We start from the raw sequence: 21,889 nt of genomic DNA, 5'->3' as shown, positions 1-21,889 counted from the left end.
ATTCGTTCCAGGCCCCCCAGATCCCAAGCCATTTCTTGGGCTTGCCCCGGGCCACATAAACTGTTTTCTCACGAAGCATGCACCAGTCCATATTTGTCTTCCACAATTCCACAGAGGGAGGCGATGTGGCTCCCCATTTCTGAGCGATGTCACGCTTTGCCACCATGTTTCCCAAAGTGACCCATTGGGTTTGCGCATTATTGTAGTCCGTGGGGCCCCACACATTCAGTAAGCAGTGCCGGGCTTCAGCCGGCAATTCGACACCAGTCACTTCACACATCACCGCGTGGACACGACTCCAGTAGGAAGCGACCGCGTGGCACTCCCAGATAATGTGCATGAAGGCGGCCAGTTCACCACATCCACGCCTACAAAGACCATCCACCGAATGGCCCATGTGGATCAACCGGGGGCCGGTCACATACACTCTATGCAAAATTTTCAGTTGGACCAAACGTAGTCTGGCTGGGATTGCCACTTCCTTGGGGGATGACACCGCACACTGCCAATCCTCATCATCCAGTTCAACTCCATCACGTACCCATTGGTCTCTCACACTCAGAAGGAGGTCCGTCCGAACATTAATCAGTTTTTTATATACCAACGAGATGGCACTGTCCAGCATATGACCATCCAGCACCCTATCTTCCAGCGGGGACGACTCAGGGACCTTCTCACCCACCGGCAGCACCGCCAGAAGGGCGTGCCACAATTGAGCGTATCTAAAAAAATTCCGTCGCTCCCAGTTGAAATTCTGTCTGTAGAGCGGCGAAAGATTTTATCCCACCCTTGGCCATCATGTCGTCAACCTTGGAGATACCAATGAGGTCCCATCGGTCAAACCCCTTAGTATGCCACAATTTACCCAGTAGGTCTGAGTCGTAAAGTGGGGTGGCCAACGTGAGTCTCCCCTTCCATCCCTGTGCCTTTGTGACAGCCCTCCATATGTGCACCGCTGTCCTGGTAGGGCCCGTCATCCTTCCATCCAGAGATCTCGAGTACAACGCCCTGTAGTATTTCCCACCATCAAGGAGCCACCAATCCATGGCGTACCCCGGACTATCGGCTGGACCGTAAAAACCCTGGTTGAGGGCGGCTAGTTAGGAGGCCCAATAATATCTCCGGATATCGGGCAAAGCGATACCTCCGTCATAACACGGGAGCGTGAGTTTGGTTATAGCAATACGCGGTCTGCCGTCCCAGAGAAGGGCCCGCTGTAAGCCCTCAACCTCTCTGAAGTACCCGGAGGGGACTGGGTCCTGGGTATTCTGGAGCGCATACAAAAATCTGGGCAGGGACATCATTTTGAAAAACGCCGCACGTCCAAGCAGGGAAAGCGGTAGCTTCCGCCACCCCTCTACGTCACGCCGAAGGCGTGCAAGAGGGGGAAGCAAGTTGTTCGCATAACGTGTCTGGGCATCGGTTGAAATATAGATGCCCAGGTATTTAAACCCCTGCCTCGCGATCTGTATAGTGCAACCCCTGGGAAGCCGCGGAGTCTCACCACTCAAAACATATAAGTGGTACTTCGACCAGTTAATGACCAGGCCTGAATACCTACCAAAGGTATACAACACGTCGCATACCACGATAAGGGACTTACAGGGAGAGGTAAGGTAGAGCAAGATGTCGTCAGCATATAAAGACACGCGGTCCTGTAAGTCAGAAGACCACCGTATCCCGTTGATATCTGGGTGAATCCGTAACCAGGCAGCCAGAGGTTCCAACGCAAACAACAGGGGCGACAAGGGGCAGCCCTGCCTGGTGCCCCTGCGAAGAGCAATGGATGCAGACACTCGGCCATTGACCGTAACATTGGCAAGTGGACTAGCATACAGAAGTTTGACCCATCCTATAAAGTCAGGGCCAAACCCGAACTTCGTCAGCACCGCCCACAGGTAATTCCACTCCAGGGAGTCAAAGGCCATCGTGGCATCCAAGGACGCCAAAACGGCCGGCTCCCGGAGCGTACGGATCCTCGCCATGACCGCATGGAGTCTCCTAAGGTTGAGGGCGGTGTTACGGTGAGGAATAAAGCCCGATTGATCCGGGTGAACCAAGTCGCTGATCACGCCCACCAGTCGATTGGCCAGTAATTTAGCCAGGATTTTAGGCTCGGCATTCAACAAAGAGATAGGACGATACGAGCGGCATAGGTCTCTGGGCTTCCCTTCCTTATGAATGACCACAATGGTGGCCAACCTCTAGTCCGGGGGGAGCGCGCCCATATCTCGCGCCTCCAAGAACATGTCCCGCAGGGGCGGGGCGATGGTGTCGGCCTTTATTTTATAAAGCTCCACCGGGAGACCATTAGGGCCGGGTGCCTTGCCGGACCTCAGAGAGCGTATCGCCATAGCGATCTCATCTGCTGTTATACCTCTATCCATGTCGTCGCGTTCAATGTCCGACAGACACGGGAGGTCCACCTCTCTCAAAAGGGCGTCAGAGTCCGCCTCAGACATATCAGAAACCGAGGTGTAGACAGACTCGAAATATTCGGCGAAAACCGTGACTATAGCGCTGGGATCGGTAACAGACAAGCCGTCCTCCCCCAGCACCTCAGGGACAACCCGGGAAGCCATCTCCTTTTTGTCAAGCCACGCAATAAGCTTGCCTGCCTTGTCCCCAACATCGTATATCCTCCCTTGCTGTTCTCTACCCATAGCCTTGGCAGCGTCAGTAACAATGGCCCGGTACTCAGACTGCTTAAGGGAGAGAACGTGGAGCAGGGCAGGCGTCAGGGCAGTCTCCAATTGGGAGTCAAGTGCCTCGATCTCTGATTCCACCCGCACCGCATCCTCGTCTCTACGTCTGCGCACCTCGGCTATTAAGGAGAAGGCTTCGCCTCTCAAGACAGTCTTGAAGGCCTCCCATAGGGACACAGCTGACGTAACCGAGCCCGCATTTTCAGAAAAGTAGAGCTCAATGGCTTTAGCCAGGAGTCCACGGGTCTTAGGGTTACGGAAGTACCACGGGTTAACCGGTGCCACCCTCTTAGCCACCACGATGTCAAAATCAAAAGACACCCAGACCCGAGAATGGTCCGAGATGCCCCTGGCCATCAGACTGGCCTCAGAAACAGCCGACGCATGGGCCGCCAATGCCAGAACGTAATCAATCCTGGAGAGGCTACCATGCGCTCCGGAGTGGAAGGAGTACTGACGCTGGGTGGGATGAAGAAGCCTCCAGCAGACAATAAGCCCCATAGTATCCAAGAAGTCTGGAAGCCAGGACTGCGCACTCCGAAGATCTCTGGATGGATGTCTATCTAAGGTCCCAGAACCAACCGCGTTGAAGTCACCACCAACTATAAGCAGACCTTCGGGCAGACCCAAAATGGCGCCCCCAAGATCCTGAAATGTAGTCGTTTGCAAACCAGGGGGGACGTCAACAGAAACCAAGTCTAGGGTACGCCCCTCCCACCTACCCGTGACGGCGACGTAGCGTCCTCTCTCATCAATCACGCTGGATTCCATCTCAAACCGGAGTGACATGCGCACCATAATACCCGCCCCACGTGACCCCAAAGAGAACCCCGAGTGTGCCACCATTTTGAAACCTTTTCTATTAAGCGCGTGGCACGTATTTCCTATCAAATGCGTTTCTTGCAGCAGAATGACATCAGGCATGCATCTCTTAAACATTTGTAGCACCACAGCTCTCTTAATACGATCCCCCAGCCAGTTAACATTCCAACTCAGAACATTTAACTTCTTACCCCCCATCGTCAATGTAGAGGCCCATGCCCGCCCTGCAGGGCGGCGTCGCTACAACACAATTAGCAGCATAACAGTTACCTTGCCATGAAGTAGAAAAAGGAAAAAAGGAAACACATAGAAAACAAACGACCCATCCACCCCCCACCCTGCACCCCTGCATTAGACTAAAGAGCCCCCCCAACCAGCAGTGTGCCTGTTGCCCCCAAAAACTACTCTACGAAAAGCCCCCTAGAGGAGAAAGGAGTCTACCCTATCCCCCCGGTACCCCCGTTCATACGCGAGGATAGTAACAAAAAATACAGTACTGTATAAACTACTGCCTGGGCAGTCTCATTGTCCGAACAAAGTCCAAAGGATCGTTCTATTCCTGAGGATCAGGGCCTCCAGCTGCCCCTTCCGACTGTTCCTCGGGATACTCCCGGCGCTGAGGCAAAGTGTCCAGCCAGTCCCCAACGACTTCAGGCATGTCGAAGAACAATGCACGGCCATCATGTTCGATGCGTAGTTTCGCGGGGAACAGCATGGAGTACTTCATCCCCAACTCGCGTAGTCTACGTTTCACACCCGTGAAACTTTGCCTCCGCTTCTGCACCGCTTGGGTGAAGTCTGGGAAAAAGTTAATGTCAGCATTTTGACATTTCAGCGGTCCACCTCTCCTCGATGCCTGCAGGATAGCGCCCCGGTCCCTAAAGTTGAACACACGGGCGATGATAGGACGCAGAAGGGCCCCCAGCTTTGGACGGCCTCCGGGCAGTCTATGAGCTCTCTCAACTGAGAAAAACTTGCTGAGGCCCCCCGGTGCCAGGTGGTTCTGGACCAAGTTCTCAACAAAGAGGTCGGTGGCATCCTCCTCGGCCCCCTCCGGAACACCTACAATTCGGACGTTCTGGCGCCTGGCACGTCCTTCAAAATCATCAATCCTACGGGCAAACAGCGAGCTCGCAGCTTTCAGGTCACGGACCTCTGATTGCAGGTCCGATACATCCGAGGTCAGGCTCGATGTTTTTATGTCAAGGGACTTGACCCGATCATTAGTCTTGCCCAGATCGGCCCTGATCAAGTTGACCTCAATGGCCAGCGTGTCGACCTTATGCGTCAATACCTCGTGTTGCTTGTGCATCTCGGCTTTGATGCCCGCAATGGCACCCATGACGTCCCGGAGGGTTGGGGCCGAGTCATCCGGCGACGCATCTCGATGCATGTCCTTTGGCCTCGCAGCGGCCCCGGGTGAACCCTTTGGGTGAGCGTAGCATTCTATGTTGGTGGATTCAGAGAAAGTTGACTTTCTAATGGACCGGGGCTTCCCTCTGTCGGGTTCACCCTTGCCAGCCATGATAGGCGAGGGCCACCACGATCGGGAAAACCCCCAGGCCTTTGCCGGAGCACCAACACGATGAGCAGTAGCAGCCGTGTGACCGCTTGTGCGGCACCAACAAACCCCGGAACTCCGCAAGCTTTACTTTGAGACGGGACAGTCACTCTCTATCCACTCCACCACCGCACGGCTGTGTCGCAGTCACCGATTCAGGCAGGGGCGCTGATGACGTCGTTGTCCCCAAACTTCCACACGGTGGAACTCCACCTAGGGACCTCGGATTTTCAATCGGACAACGAGTCCCGTGTCAGCAGCAGTTCACCGACAGTTTCCCACTTCCGTGGGACAGGATAGACGACAGGATTAATTCGGAGGATCTTCGGAGCTCCGAGCTCACGCGGCCATCTTGGTTGCCCGCGAAGCTCCTCCCAGGACTGGATTTTTGCGACTGACGGTTGGGTACTTACTGTAACTTTCCGCCTTCTCCGAGGGGCATCACTAACAATATGCAGCTTAGTTGTTCCAAACAGACCTGCCCAATTATTAATGTGCAGGAAGAGAAAGGGAATGTGGGAGGTAATGTAGTTAGTACCTTTGGCGATAATAACACGCTGCAGATAGATAATCCAATTCTGTGTAGCATGCGGGCCCAAGATAATATCCTCCCTGACAGCGCATATCTCCATGCACAGACTTCCCATGATCCACTTGACATGACCTCAACTCTCGTAGTTCCACCTAATCAGGATCCATTATTTATACTCGGGTCCCCTGCTCCGCATGTGGGCAATGATCACGTTAAAGTTGGGACACCGGGCCTTAAATCTAAAGCTCCTCCTGAAACTTTGAAGGTCATGTCATGGAATGTTGCAGGTATAGCCAACAAAATATATACAGATGCCTGGGACTCCTTAGTATCTAATAGCGATGTCTGTCTCTTCCAAGAGACTTGGGCTAGGGAATCCCTGTCAAGATCGGGATACGCAATTTTTGAAATTAAGGCCAGTTGGAGTGGCAAGGGGAGGCCTTCGGGTGGCTTGGCGGTGTGGGTAGCTAGCCACATTGGGTGTACTGTGGAGAATACACCCACGTTCTCCCAGGACATACAGTGTGTTATACTGAAGTGGCCTAACGTTCCCAAGCTAGCAATCATAAATGTCTATTCCCGCTCTGTTGGCCCAACCATGGAGTCATCTACACTTGAAGATCTTTCGTCCTTCTTGGGCCAGTTACCGGATGACTACAAGATAGTGATGGGTGGAGACTTCAATTGTCATTTCAAACCATTGGAGGGGTTAAGGGAAGGGGCACTCACTGACCGAAGATGACTTTTGGGGCGTTCCGGTGTGTCAATCGCCCCACCCCAAATCCTGGCCCCACTTGCGGTACAAATCATGTCCCTGACCCTCAATTTTGCGTTAAGGGCATGCAATGGACGAACAATCTCAGATACCCCCTCACAATGCACTTTCAATAGGAAGGACCATGAGTCGCGATTAGACTACATTTTTGTAGATATTAGTTTGTGGCCTAAGGTCTAGGATTTCAAAGTAGTCGCGCGTACAGATAGCGACCACAATGCACTTTTACTTCATCTGGGGCATTCTGCATTAGTACCTGGTCCTCAGCCTTCTGAGACTAGGGATGATTCAGGCAATCTGGTACTTACGTCTAACAGGCGTAGGGTAAGATGGGAGACACTGTCAAACTCGAAAGAAAGCACCAGGAAAATGTATGAGCTAGTACTGCCCAAATTTGAGGATCTGGACAATCTAATCAACCAACCCAGTCCTCAAGACTTTAATAAGAGTTTAGTTCATCAACGTAGTCAATCTGTTCATCTTTCCACCTTTTTTGCCTCTTACACTTCCCTTCCCTGTGGTGTACCCCAGGGCTCTGCACTGTCTCCTCTCCTATTTAATTTGTATCTCCAACCACTGTTAGCCTCCCTTCGAAATGCCCCAGTCACAATTTTTAATTATGCTGACGATCTTCAGTTAATTTTCCCCATCACTTCTCATCCGTCTTCCCGTTTAGATTTTCAGTCCACTATGCTGTCCATTGCGGAGTGGATGTATCACAGTCATTTAAAGTTAAATCCAACAAAAACAGAGCTCGTCCTGGTAGGAGGACCCTCGCATCCATGGAATACCTCCTTCTGGCCCACTTCTCTGGGGCTAGCACCCACACCGGTGAGCTCTGTCAAAAGCCTGGGGGTAATCATCTCCGATGATCTGTCCATGAAACCGCATATTAACGCAGTGACATCCGCCTGTTTTTTTCATCTTAGGCGAATTCGTAAGATTAGTAGGTTCCTTACGAAAGAAGCATTAATCCAAGTGGTCATCGCGCTTATAACTTCCAGGCTCGATTATGCCAACATTCTGTACGCGGGAATCCCCGCCTGTCACCTTCACCGACTTCAGCTGGTGCAGAATCAGGCTGCCCGGCTGATTTTCTGTCAGCCCAGATATGAACATGTCACCCCCCTTCTCCGCACTCTGCACTGGCTTCCTGTCTTGAAGCGCTGCATTTTCAAACTGGCATGCACGACATTTAAGGCACTCTCGAACGCAGCCCCGTTGTTCATATCCTCAACTTTGTCTCGTCACATCCCCTCTCGAGCTCTTCGCTCTGCGTCACTCGATCTCTTGGATGTCCCCCGTTTTAAAAGAAAAAAACATGGCGGTCTGAGTTTCTCGGTCCTGGCTCCATCGACCTGGAACTCCCTACCGCCTTCTCTTCGTCTCTGCCCTAAATATGATGTGTTCGAAAATCTTTAAAAACCTTGCTTTTCCAAGCTGCTTTCGACTAACTCCCTTTCCTAGGTCTCCGTTCATTGTTTTTGAGCGCCAAGAAACCTCTGGTGATAGTGCGCGGTACAAATAATTTTAATAGAATAGAATTTAATAGAATAGTTCTAATTCACGAAGAGCTAGTGGGAGTTCTGGGTGAAGTCCTCTACCCGGTGGTAGCGAAGCATAAGCAAAAGACCCGAACTTCCTCCTGGTACAACTCAGACTGTAAAAAGGCTAAGTCTGAATTAATTGCAGCAGTAAAAGCAGGTATAGATAGGACTAGGGTGGCCGAGCTTAGGCGTCAGTATAAGGGTGTAATGGCCCAGGCTAGGTCAGACTGGGATTGGGACAGATGGCAGGACCTCTCTTCTGCCCTTGGAACTAAGGACTCTAGGAGATTCTGGTCATTAGTCAATATTGGCTCAGGAGAACCTAAAGCTGCAGTAGAGCCAAATATTGCAGCTTCTATGAGGGAAGCCCATTTTGGTAAACTTTATGAAGACAGCTCTGATGATACCAATGATGTGGCCGCCGCTCTTCTATCCCTTTCTGGCGAAGGATTGGAGTTTAGTCTCGGGGAGGTGGTTAGTGCTATAGATAGACTTGCGCTGGGTAAAGCACCGGGCCTCGACAAACTGCCTGGTGACCTTTTTAGGTCCCATCCCGAGATTTGGGCCCCACACCTTCACATTCTTTTCAATTCCATTGCACGAGGCATGGCAATCCCCTGTACTTGGCTGGGGGCAGAGATAGTTCCCATCTTCAAGAAGGGCTGTCCTCTCCTCCCAGCCAACTACAGGCCGATCAGCCTTATAGATGTGCCTCAAAAACTTTTTTCCCGCCTCATACTGGATCATCTCCTGGACTGGATGGAGGATAAAGACATTCTAAGCCCCCTTCAAGCTGGCTTCAGGAAAAACACGTTCACCATGGACCAGATCTTCCGCCTTGTACTCCTCTACTGGAAATCTGTGAGGATTGAAGGTGGGAGGTTGTATATGGTGTTCGTGGACCTGAAGTCAGCATTTGACCTGGTACCCCGAAAAAAACTTTGGGAGGTTTTAAACGAGATGGGAGTTCCTACCCATCTCTTACAGGCTATAATTAGACTCCATGAGGGAAATTTTGCTCAGGTTAGGTGTGGGAGGGGCGGAGTTTTGTCAAAGAGGTTCCCTGTCCTAAGGGGGTAAGGCAGGGTTGCGTCTTGGCGCCAACACTGTTTTGCCTCTACGTTAAAAATGTCCTAACCCATCTAAGTAACGTCAGGGACAATGATGCCCCATTTTTGGCGGGCAGGAGGGTGCCGGCTATTATGTTCGCCGATGACACCCTCCTGCTCTCCAAATCCCCAATGGGAATACTATTCAAAGACAATGGTCTCAGACAATTACTTCTACTTCAGAGATTATTCACTTAGTTCTTGGACATGTACAGTTACTTAGCCCAAATACATTCAATGATAATAAAACTACAGTCAGAATCGAATTCAAACAAAGCAACAGCAATAATTCAGGGCAATTTTAATTCATAACAATTATAGCTATCTCAATACACACAGAGAGAGATTCGGTTGCCCAAACTAGAATATGTGCACGAAATTGAATATAGCGTGTTAGAGTAGAAAAGAAAAATAGAACATAGAGTGAGAAGTGCTTCAATGAAGAAACATGAACAATCAATTTATATCAAAAAACAATTTTTCAAAAATATCCTGGCGTATAATATTTTTTCAAAAACACTTTCCTATGGAGACCATGCTTCCACAATTATATTGCACATGAAAGGGATTTATGACAACATCCAGGAAAAAAAGTTCAAGTGGCGTCGACGTTTCGACTCGTCTTTGTGGCCTTATGGGAAATTAAACCTTGGCCAGCGAGTCTTCATCAGGACTAATAGTATGGGCAGCCAGGAGAGTAGCAAGGCCCTAATCAGTCTAGATGGCAAGGAGGGATGATGTGTACAATCTCACACTCGGAAATAAGGAATTAATGCCTTATTAACAAGGTGGTTCTATGTTGTAATTAGATAGAATCCGGCAGGTAATTAATCTCTGCTTCCTCAGAAAATTAATCAAGTCCCATTATGGCTTCCAAGTGGCCCATTGAAACTGCCAGTAATGGACGCACATGCAGTTGGTGGAGTCACCAGTAATTTAAGCAGTTCCCCAGCGCCGTTCGGCTTTTAAATCCAAAATATGGGTCGGGTTGCCAGTCTTGGCCACAGTACCCCGGCTCCGTTCGGCGTCTATTTCCGATAGTACCCGGCGTCAGTCATAGACAGAGAAGACGCACTCCGTATAGCAACGTGGACTGAATCCCAGTCCGCGTTGCTATACGGAGTGCGTCTTCTCTGTCTATGACTGACGCCGGGTACTATCGGAAATAGACGCCGAACGGAGCCGGGGTACTGTGGCCAAGACTGGCAACCCGACCCATATTTTGGATTTAAAAGCCGAACGGCGCTGGGGAACTGCTTAAATTACTGGTGACTCCACCAACTGCATGTGCGTCCATTACTGGCAGTTTCAATGGGCCACTTGGAAGCCATAATGGGACTTGATTAATTTTCTGAGGAAGCAGAGATTAATTACCTGCCGGATTCTATCTAATTACAACATAGAACCACCTTGTTAATAAGGCATTAATTCCTTATTTCCGAGTGTGAGATTGTACACATCATCCCTCCTTGCCATCTAGACTGATTAGGGCCTTGCTACTCTCCTGGCTGCCCATACTATTAGTCCTGATGAAGACTCGCTGGCCAAGGTTTAATTTCCCATAAGGCCTCAAAGACGAGTCGAAACGTCGACGCCACTTGAACTTTTTTTCCTGGATGTTGTCATAAATCCCTTTCATGTGCAATATAATTGTGGAAGCATGGTCTCCATAGGAAAGTGTTTTTGAAAAAATATTATACGCCAGGATATTTTTGAAAAATTGTTTTTTGATATAAATTGATTGTTCATGTTTCTTCATTGAAGCACTTCTCACTCTATGTTCTATTTTTCTTTTCTACTCTAACACGCTATATTCAATTTCGTGCACATATTCTAGTTTGGGCAACCGAATCTCTCTCTGTGTGTATTGAGATAGCTATAATTGTTATGAATTAAAATTGCCCTGAATTATTGCTGTTGCTTTGTTTGAATTCGATTCTGACTGTAGTTTTATTATCATTGAATGTATTTGGGCTAAGTAACTGTACATGTCCAAGAACTAAGTGAATAATCTCTGAAGTAGAAGTAATTGTCTGAGACCATTGTCTTTGAATAGCATTTACTACCCGGGTCTCTTTGACGTTCTGGGTCACCCCATTGACTTAATGGTTACCCAATGGGAATACAGCAGATCCTGGACGGATTTGGTCTTTTCTGTAGACAGTATGGTCTAGAGATCAATACAGGGAAGACCAAATTCATGATATTCAACCCCTCCCCTAAGACAAGACCAAACCCTTCACTGAGCTCAGTAACTTTGGAGAGGGTAAAAACATTCCAGTATTTGGGCGTAACATTGCATGAAAATTTAGCTTGGGAACCACAGATATCAAGCTCACGAATAAGGCTGTCACAACTGTCTGGGGCAATCTTGAAGGTTACGAACACTTCTACCTACAAACCTATAGCCCCTGCAGTCGAAATGTACAAAACACAAGCCAAGTCAGCTGCATTATACGGCAGCGAGTTGTGGGGGTATAAAGCTGGAAAAGAGTTGAGGAGTGTTGAAAATAACTTTCTGAGACGTCTTTTGGCCCTTCCACGTGGTACACCTCTGCTTCCTCTACGACTAGACATGGGTCTACCTTCTATAGGCGAGGATCTTGAATTAAAACCGTTAAGATTCTGGCACAGGCTTTGGACTACCAATGAGCTCAAACATTATAGGCAAGATCTCATTCATGTTATGAACTTAAACCACAGCGACAAAATTCCATGGTTATCCTTTGTAAAGCAAGAATTGTACCAGTTGAGTCTCCATGAGCTGTGGGAGGCCCCTGAGTTAGGCTGCCAAAGGGTTTCCCGGAAAAGACTTGTAGAAGTTCATAAGGAAAAAAGTCTTGCTTCCCTTGTGCTGGCACCCCGCATTGGGATTTTAACTGAATGTTTCCTGGACTCCAAAAATTCTTATTACTTTGAAAGTTTTATGGACATCATCTTTCCGATTCTGGCAAGAAAGCTATTTATCCAATGGAGGCTTGGCACTTTACCTATTAAATCATTTACGTGCAAATGGGCCAATGGGTGGGACAAAACATGCCCCGGCTGCAGCCATTGTGATGAGGAGGAAACCCATGTTCTGTTCTTCTGCCCGGCCTACGAGAGACCCAGGAAACACTGGCTAGTGTCTCTGTGTAGGAACTTGGGAGTAAGGAGTTATGCGATTTCATACAGAATACTGAAAACCGATTCCTCCCCTCAAATTGTATTCGCAGTTGCTAAATTTTTAATGGCCATGTGGCACATCAGGAGTAAATCACTCAAAGTCTGACTACCATAGGATAGTATTGCCAATTTAACTTCATTTCCATTGTATTTTATGACTATTATACGGGAAGTGGTTGTTCCTTTTATATACCCTTTCAAAGTATGTCTTAATCTAATGTTTTATCATAAATGTTTTCTATGTATGTTTTTTATGTATCTTTAATGGCCTAAACGGCCGAAATAAAGAATTTTTGGATTTGGGTTTGTATGGCTGTTTTATGTGTGTGTTGACACAGTGGCGCTAAACACCAAAAGTACGAAAAGTGCCCAGTGTGATTATCAATGGCTGAGACTGATACAAGCAGTAGCCCCCCAATATTTTTAGGGAATTTTGGATTCTCTTTTGATGTGACCATAGAGGCATTTATTCCTTCTTTCTTCGACCACACTGCATTCGCATTATGTTTTTTTTTATAGTCCATGGACAAGGGTATTCCAGAAATTTAAAAGGTCTGGACCTGTGACTACTATTAATGGTGGCACACACCTCCATTGACCCAAAAGTGCCCCATCACTCTTGAACAATGCGAGTCACCTGGATAAGCGTCTTGCTCTTTTCGTTGGGCTTTCTCTCCTCGTTTCTCTTGCTTTTCTAATTCTAGTCTTAACATCCTGCTACTTGTTTGCAATCAATTCCTGCGACATTTTATTCAGCTTAACCAATTTAAGTCTTGTGTATGCAAAGAACTATCCAAGTGCAAATAAAATATTAAATTTGATAACCTAAGTGAGAAGAAATGGAAAAAAAACACTGAGCTAAACTATTGCTACTTGATTAACACCTAATGTGGAGAACGCAATGAGAGGCATTTCCCATTGAATTATGTTGAATGCCTGTTAATATTGTGCTGTAAAGACCTGGTATACGGTCACCAGGCACTCTTCGCACTGCATGAGAACAAAACTACACTAAACAGTAACTCGATTGGTCCCAACGTAATGACACCATCAGTGTTGATACAGCCACCTCCCGCTGTGCCATCCAATCAGTGGTGTCCTGCTACCAGTCAGTCCGTCTTTGGGACCCTGACACAGAACCTTAAGGAACAAATGTGTTTTATATTTATTCTAATTAATGCAGGAAATGACGCACGCAGTGTAGACAGGTCAGCAAGTGTGAACACTGCTAGAGGACTCGACAGCCACGCAATGTATTTGTGAAGGACCAGCAAAAGCACACAGACAAAAATACCATCATAGTAAAACAAAAATATTTTATTTTAAGAACCGAACGATAATATTTCTAAATACAAATTACTTCTTATTCAGCTTTGACAAATAATTTTAAAAACCTCATGTTTCGCGTAGCTATTAATATGCATAAAGCGTGTTTGCTAGCGATGTGTTCAGCAGATATTTTAAAAATGTAAGTTTAACAGGGCTAGTTAGCCGTCTTCTAAAAAGATTTTAAAACTTATTTTGATCTTCTTTGACAACCAGAAAAAATACTTTGTTTCGTTTTATTTTTACATTTACATTGAAACTCATCTATACCTAGGCATGGGCGGAAAATCCGTTCCGCTCGCGGATTTTGCGGATTTTCGGGAAATTCGCAATCCGCGAGATTCGCGAATCTCCCGCAAAATCCGCAAATCCGCGAGCAGCGGATTTTGCTCGCACTGCTCGCACTGTTCGCGTGAGTTCGCGCCCCGCGAATAAGTGCAAAATTGCAGAAATACGATCTTAGCAAAACTGAAAGTAACTACTTACCAGGTTCAAAAGTTCAGGCTCATCATTAGTAGCCATTTCCTGTAGTGCTTCCTGAGGGGCCCCTCCAGAGTTCAGTTGCCAGTTGAAACTATTATGTGACCCTGCTCTGAACCTCAGAATAGTTACACATATGCCACAAAGGTCCTGAATTACAGCTAAGGGAGACAAGCAGGAGCCAGGCTGGAAGTTAAAATCCATTAATCAGCCCCTAATTCATTATTGTCAGTTGGGGCAGGGCAGGTGTTGTAACTAATTTTGCAACAATGAAAGCACTTAGCAAGTGCAAAAGATCACTAATCAGGGCGCACTAAGGAAGCAGGTGCCAGCTAAAAAAATATTCTGTGACACATTAATCAGCCCCAAATTAATTCAGGTCACTTGAGGCAGGGAAGGTGTGCTTTGCTTTGCCGAAAATAATGTACACTGGACAACCAGAGGGTGTGGTGATGAAACAGAGGGTGGCATGGGTGGGCCAGAGGGTGGCATGAGTAGTCAGAGAGTGGCAGTGGTGACAGAGAGTGGCAGTGATGAAGAAGAGTGTCCCAAACAGGCTGGACACGTAGAAACAACAAGTTCGCGAAACTTGCGACCCGACAGGTAAGTTCGCAATTTGCGAAAGTGTACAAAACCCTCGCGAACTGGCAGAAACACGGGCGAACACAAAAAAAAAAATCCGCAAATTCGCGGGAATTCGCGGATTTTGCGGATTGCGAATCCGCAAATCCGCAAAATTCGCGAACGCGAGATCCGCAAAATTCGCTCATGCTTATCTTTACCTGTTGCTTTCTTTGCGCATTCATTATTCCGAACATACCGTATGTTTTTTAAGGAGCTCACAGTTAGGGTTGCTAGACTTACCGACGATGCTGCAAAACTACCCCTCCTTTCTTTCCTTGACACCCCCTTTCCCCGAAAGCCGTGTTTCCCAAGATTCCAGCCGTCAGGGGCTATGAAGGAGCAGCCGTCCACTTCCACTTTCGACAAGGTACAGGGCTATGACCGGAGTTGGGGGTACGCCGCTGCCCCTAGCTGGCATTCACGATGAACTGTGCTCGCATTCTCAGGAGTGGCACCTGAAAGGCGACAGGACTTCCGCAAGGCCTACCGAGCCTCCGCGCACTGGGCTGGGCAAACACCACGCCTGGCCTTTAACCCGGTGACGAACCATCCCACACAGTGTAAACACGGCCTGAAACGTTCATGCCCAGCGAAGCTTAATAAATAGAAAAAAAAAAGTTTCACAGGACCTTTAGCACTGACTTGTTGCATGGAAATAAAATGTAACCCAGCATAAAAAGAGAACACAGGAAAAGCACAAACTCGCGCCATTCACTGCAGACTGGTGAACGCGCCCACAACATCTGCATTACATTATCGCGGCACCCTGACAGCTCCTAATTAAAATTAATGGACTGCCGTGCGTGAAACCGCACAGAAAATGCAGGAAATGCCAAACGAAAATTACACATGGCCTATTGAGATAAGGCTACTAGAAAGAAGGCACCGCAAGGACCAATTACCATGCAGATCGTAAAATAATGTACTAAAAAAGCTCGCGCACTGAGGAATTTTTCCAGCACGATCCAGATTCCCCTTAACAATACGGCTCGCAGCTCCGCCCCACTTCTGACGAAGTGATGACGTCGCCGAGCCCTAAAAAGGCAAAATTAAAGGGGGGTTGTTAAAACATTTTTGTTTTGGTAATACTTTCGGCACCGTTTGAAATTTGGCAGACACTTACCACGTTTAGCTTACTCTGGGTTTTCTCAATTACTTGCACCTTCATCCAAGGGGGGCGATTTAAATAGGGGGCATCACAGATGTGTTTATTTGGAAATAAATTCAGCACCTTGAAGAATGAAATTGCTGGTGGTACTTGGATGTGGAAAGGTATGCCATGGGAGGTCAAAGGAACTCTGATAATTCCCAGACATTTACATGCCTGGTATCAGATTGTGCAATAAAAGCTATATAAGAAAAAAAGGCTAGCTGACACTGAACATGTATGTATGTTTATATGGGTATATGTATGTATGTATGCTTGTATATGTTATTTCTGTTGCACAAACCTAGTCAAAAGCAGCAGAACACTGGACATGGTCAAAGACAAGCATAAAGACAAAGAGTAATAAAAGAGTAAACTGGGCTGTGGACAGTTAATGGATTGTGATGTAGTCTTTTTTAAAGATGTGAGTCTTAACCCCTTCCCTGCGTGGGTAATTCCCCCACGGTGCGGGGGGTGAACGCGGCACCACATTGCTCGTGACGAGACCAGCTCGTCATGAGTCACGGTGGAGCTGTGCTCATGACAAGCTGGTCTCGTCACAACCACGCCCACTGATTAAGGCGGGGAATCATTCGGGCATGGGTGGAGCGGAGCTGTTATGACGAGACCAGCTCGTCATGAGCACAGCTCCATTGTGACTCATGACGAGCTAGTCTCGTCATGAGCACGCAAGGGGTTAAACTCTTTCCTAAATTGGAGAATTGTTGGGGTGATCCTGATGGATATGAGGATGTTATTTCAGATTCTGGTACATAAATGTATAAAGCTGCTGATTTTTCTTTTTTGAGCTTTTTAGTCTACAGTATGATGGTGTCCTGGCTATGGTCCGGTCTGGCCATAAAGGCATTGTAAATGATGCAGTTTGTTTTGAAGAAGATGGCCAAAGAAGTTCCATCAGGATGGAGGTGATATGATCATATTTCTTCAGGCCCTGAATGAGACATGCTGCGGAGTGTAGGATGCCTCTAAATGGTGCCAATATGGAGTTTGGGAGGCCATGGAGTAGGGCATTACCACTATCCAGATGAAGTGTAGAAAGGCGTGCAGCCTCCCAAGTACAACGCATCAGGCGTTAGACTAACACATTATAGAATGGAGGTCTGCATCACCGGATTAAAATGCATTTGTGACGCATTTTAACCACCTGCATGCTGAGGGTGAAGCAGGTAAGTGGCCGTGACTGTCAGAAGTGCATTGACTTTAGCGCGACTGCTGAGTGGTCAATGAGGGTTGGGGTAGCCGTGATGGGGAGCACAGCAAGCTACTAAGGCAGTAAGGCTCTGGAATGACAGGAGGCCTAAATATGCTTTTACATCTTGTGGTTACCCCAGGGGGTGCATTACATGGCTTATCTCGGAGGCAATTATGAGCAGAATTGCCCATAATTTTCGGGAATTATTTTAGAAGAGGCAGGTAAATATAATTAGGTCTACACCACTCAAGTCTATGCAACTAAACTCCACGCCACTGTACTCTAGGTCACTCCACACAAGGGCATTCTAAGGTTCTCTGTGCCACTCCACTCTTTGCCACTCTACACTATGCCACGCTACCCTACGTCACCGCCGTCTATGCCTCACCACTCCACGCCACTTACTATATGCCACTCTCCTCTACGGCACTCAATTCCAGTCCTCTCCACTCTGCACCATTCCACTCTATGCACTCTACCCCACTTCACTCTACCCCGCTGCACCACTCTACTCTGTGGCACTCCACTCTTCTCTACGCCACTGTACCCTACAGCACTCCAGTCTACTCCGCCCCACCCTACTCTATGCCACTCCACTTTACTCTATGCCACTCTCCTCTACGCCACTCCACTCTACGTCATTCCATTCCTCTCTATGCCACTCTAAGCTAGTTTACTCCACTCCACTGTTTTGCACTCTAAACCACTTTACTCTCCTTCAATCCATGCCGCTTTACACCAGTATAAGCCACCCCACTCTACTCTACGCCACTTTACTCTACGTCACTCTAGGCCACTTCACCGTATGCCACTCTATATTATGCCCCTCTACGCTATACTACTCTATACTATGCCACTCCTCTCTACTTTGTGCCACTCGACTGTAGGCCACTCTATTGTATGCCACTCCACTCTACACCATTCTTCTATATGCCACTTCACTCCAGTCTATGCAAAGCCACACTATGGCACTCTACTTTACGCCAACCTACTCTATGCCACTCCACTCTATGCCATTCCACTCCATCTACCCCATTATATTCTATGCCGCTCCATTCCACTCTATACCACTTCACTCCACTCTTCTGTAGGCCACTCAACTGTATAGAAAAATATGTGTGTAGAAGGGTCTAGGGGACAGTATTTATAGACCAACTTTACTCCATATCCCCGATCAAATACTTGTACAATTACCAGAAGAAGGTCAGTCTATTGCTATGACAATACAACCCCATATGCTCAAAGGGAACTGTTCACCAGATACAGATAGCTTGCCCAATATCTGGCTTGAGAAAACTGTATGCCACTTCATGCAAGTTCATTCTACTCTACCCCAGGATACTCAACGCCAATCCACTTTACGCCCATTCTCTCTATGAACTCTACTCCACTTCACCCTTTGCAAATTTACTCTATGCCATTCTATACTGTGGCACTCCCCTCTACACCATTGCACTCTGCGCCACTCCACTTTACTCTACACTACTCCATGTCACTCTACTCCCACCACACCACTCTACGCAACTCTACTCTGCACAGTACCACTCTATGACACTCTATGCCACTCCACTCTACGCCATTCTACTCTATGCCATTCCATTCCATTGGACGCCACTCTTTGCCACTTTATTCTATTCCACTTTACACCGCTCTACTCTATGCCACTCTACGCTACTCCATGCCAATCCACTCTACTATACGCCATTCCACTCTACACCACTCCACTTCATGCCACTCCTCTATGCCACTCCACTCCACCCCACTCTACGCACTCTACTCCACTCTACGCCACTCTACGCACTCTACTCCACTCTACTCTATGCCACTGTTAATCACTCCACTCTATGCTATGCTACTCTATACCACTCCTCTCTATTCTAAGCTGCTCTGTTGTATTCCATTCTACTGTATGCTACTCAACACTGCCCCAACTTGCGCCACTCAACTCTACTCTACGGCTCTCCACTCCACACCACTCTACTCTATACCACATTTTAGTCATGCCGAACTGCAGGCATGCTGCTGTAAACCGTGGCTAAAAGACATTGACAAAGACAATATTTGTCACATAGGCGAGACCTCGTGGTTTTAGACAGGAGACACTGTTTTCCTGAGCCCGAAGCTGAGACACCACCTTGTGTCCCAGTACTGCAGGCGCTTGCATTTGTAAACACTGCATGTTTAACCCGGCCTTAGGGTGTTTGCAAACCCCCACCCCCCAATCCTACTGGCATCATCCCATACTTTATTCGTGAGAATAGGCCAGAAGGGTTTATGTTTTAATTTCTTATTTGAGGCGCAGAGAACTTCCCACCATTAACCCTTCTATTGCTAATTGCAAATGTTAAGCAGTTTTGTGCTTTATAGAAACAAACGTGCATTGACAGCAAATGAAATGTTTAACAAATAGCCAGCATATTTAGTTTGCTCACTAAAAAGCCATTTAAACATGTAATTACTGAGTTCAAGGTGTCCGTTTAAAAGTATTGTCAGAGCTCACGTTGAAAGGGGGAACAATTACATGTGATTTATAAAAAGTAAAACTTTAACATGTTATTTTCACGTTTGCTTCTATGCAAGTCTGCATGAAATCACGTCCTGTAAGACTGAATCGCATATAATGTTTCTAGGCCTATACATGCCTATACATACATAGGACTCTGCCCGGGCTCTTACCAATCTCCCGTCTCCGTTCGGTCCGCTCTGCACCCCCGTCTAGTATGTGAGTGAGGAGCTCGGGGTTGAAGGTGGCGGAGGCGCGCTCCCGCTGCAGGTCTGGGTGCGCGGGCATGGTCCGGGTAAAAGGCGATCCTGGACGGCGGGGCTCTGAGTCTGAGACCTGTGGGGTTGGGCGGCACGGCCCGGCGGTGCTGGAATGATGGGGCCTCGTGCGCAGCAGCTCCTTAATCTTCTACTCCTGACGACTGAGCTTGAACATACTGCACGGAGGCGCAGCACGCCCCGCCCCCTACCTGTTTGGAACTGGTAAACTAAGTCGGACACCGTCCCAAGCTTAATCTGAACATATGGTGGCAGAGAAAAATCAGAAGAGGAAAAAAATAGTCTTGGCCAGTCTTCATTGAGAAATTGTACTACTGGACGTTATTTTCAGGATAAATGTTTAGTTAAATACACATATTGAACACCTGTAACTTGCATATTTTTTTACTTTACTCTAATCAGCGTATGCGAAAATGATCCATGCATGTAACATTGGGCCACATGTATAAAAGGTTTTAGCGATCGCAAATGGAGAATCTGGCCTTTTACGAACGCTAAATAGCTTTTGACATGTACTAAGCCTTTTGACATGTACCAACCCTATTTTGCGAGTCAGTAACCTATTACCGAATCGCAAAGTAGGATTTGCAAGTCGATATTAAGAAGGGGGTGTTAAGGGCTTCCCTTACCTATAGCGAGTCGCAGGGGGATGTATAAATGTTTTGCGAACGGAATGCGGTCGCAAAACATTCGCAGTTTACCAACAACTTCAAGTTTGTGGAAACCCATTTGCAAATGTGGCCAACATTTTTTTTTTAAGACCAGAATTGGTCCTATGGACCCCAGCCTACTCTTAGACACACATTTCCAATGCAATAGGTCTCGCATTTACGTGAGTTTCGTAAATGCAACACCTATTGCATTACAAATACTAGTTTGTAAAAAATTACACCTTAATTTCGTCTCTGCCCCTTTCTTTAGACTAGTCATGTCTAAAAAAAGGTGTGGCTGCCATTAAAATGAAAGTGCGGTAAGGGGCTCTTTTACAAACAAGCATTTGCAATGCAATAGGTCTCGCATTATTTAAGTTTGAGCTATTAGCATTGTAAATGGCAATTGTTTTTTGCTTTATGCTATATTTTTTTTTTACATAAAAAGCTTCATATAAAATATGTTTTATTAAAGTTATTTATGCAGTATCTAAATTTTGTTTGCATAAAACAGTATAATAATATCTTAGTAAAAAAGTCAAATATTTTAATGGAAATTTACCAAACGTTCATTTATGTGTTGGTTTTGAAAATAGCTAAATTAATAGCTTTGTCATTTACAATGCCAATAGTTATAACTTTCGCAAATGTGACACCTATAGCATTTGTAATGCAACATTTGTATTTACGTGACTTAGATGTATTGATATTACAAATAACAATGGCTTTTAATTTTTTTTAATACTTAATAAAAGTGATTGTAATTTATAATGGCAATAGCTCAAACTTTTGTAAATAACTTTTGTGAAGATTATGTTCAGTGTATTTTATTGTAACAAAATCCAAGAACAGAAGTGAAATATTAACATCTTTTTGTGACATTTGTAATAAAGCTTGAAACATTGAGAGAACATATTTGTGCTGTGGTGGTGCTGAGTGATGCTGTGGTGGTGCTGAATGGGGCTGTGGTGATGCTGAGTGATGCAGTGGTGGTGCTGAGTGGTGCTATGGTGGTGCTGTGGTGGTGCTGAGTGATGCTGAGTGATGCTGTGGTGGTGCTGAGTGGTGCTGTGGTGGTTCTGAGTGATGCTGTGGTGGTTCTGACTGATAATGTGGTGGTGCTGAGTGACTGTACTCACTGTCACTCTGCACTCACTGTCACTCTGCACGCACTGTCACTCTGCACGCACTGTCACTCTGCACGCACTCTGCACTCACTGTCACTCTGCACTCACTGTCACTCTGCACTCACTGTCACTCTGCACTCACTGTCACTCTGCACTCACTGTCACTCTGCACTCACTGTCACTCTGCACTCACTGTCACTCTGCACTCACTCTGCACTCACTGTCACTCTGCACTCACTCTGCACTCACTGTCACTCTGCACTCACTCTGCACTCACTGTCACTCTGCACTCACTGTCACTCTGCACTCACTGTCACTCTGCACT

The 21,889-nt window shown here is 47.0% G+C and overlaps 1 protein-coding gene across 1 annotated transcript in view; it reads right to left on the bottom strand.

The window, feature by feature from the left end:
• LOC147702089 (peroxisomal acyl-coenzyme A oxidase 1-like) overlaps positions 1-19,913 on the bottom strand; it is a 213,787-nt gene extending 193,874 nt beyond the window's left edge. Inside the window, exon 1 of the mRNA XM_086930718.1 lies at positions 19,683-19,913. Coding sequence (XP_086786844.1) covers positions 19,683-19,797 — 115 coding nt within the window. The 5' untranslated portion in view covers positions 19,798-19,913. The remainder of the gene's footprint in view (positions 1-19,682) is intronic.
• Positions 19,914-21,889: the final 1,976 nt, after the last annotated feature.

This window comes from Lissotriton vulgaris, chromosome 7 (assembly GCF_964263255.1).
Source record: "Lissotriton vulgaris chromosome 7, aLisVul1.2, whole genome shotgun sequence".
Lineage (NCBI taxonomy): Eukaryota > Metazoa > Chordata > Amphibia > Caudata > Salamandridae > Lissotriton > Lissotriton vulgaris.
Note: the sequence above shows the minus strand (reverse complement) of the source record. Positions and strands in the feature narration are given on the sequence as shown.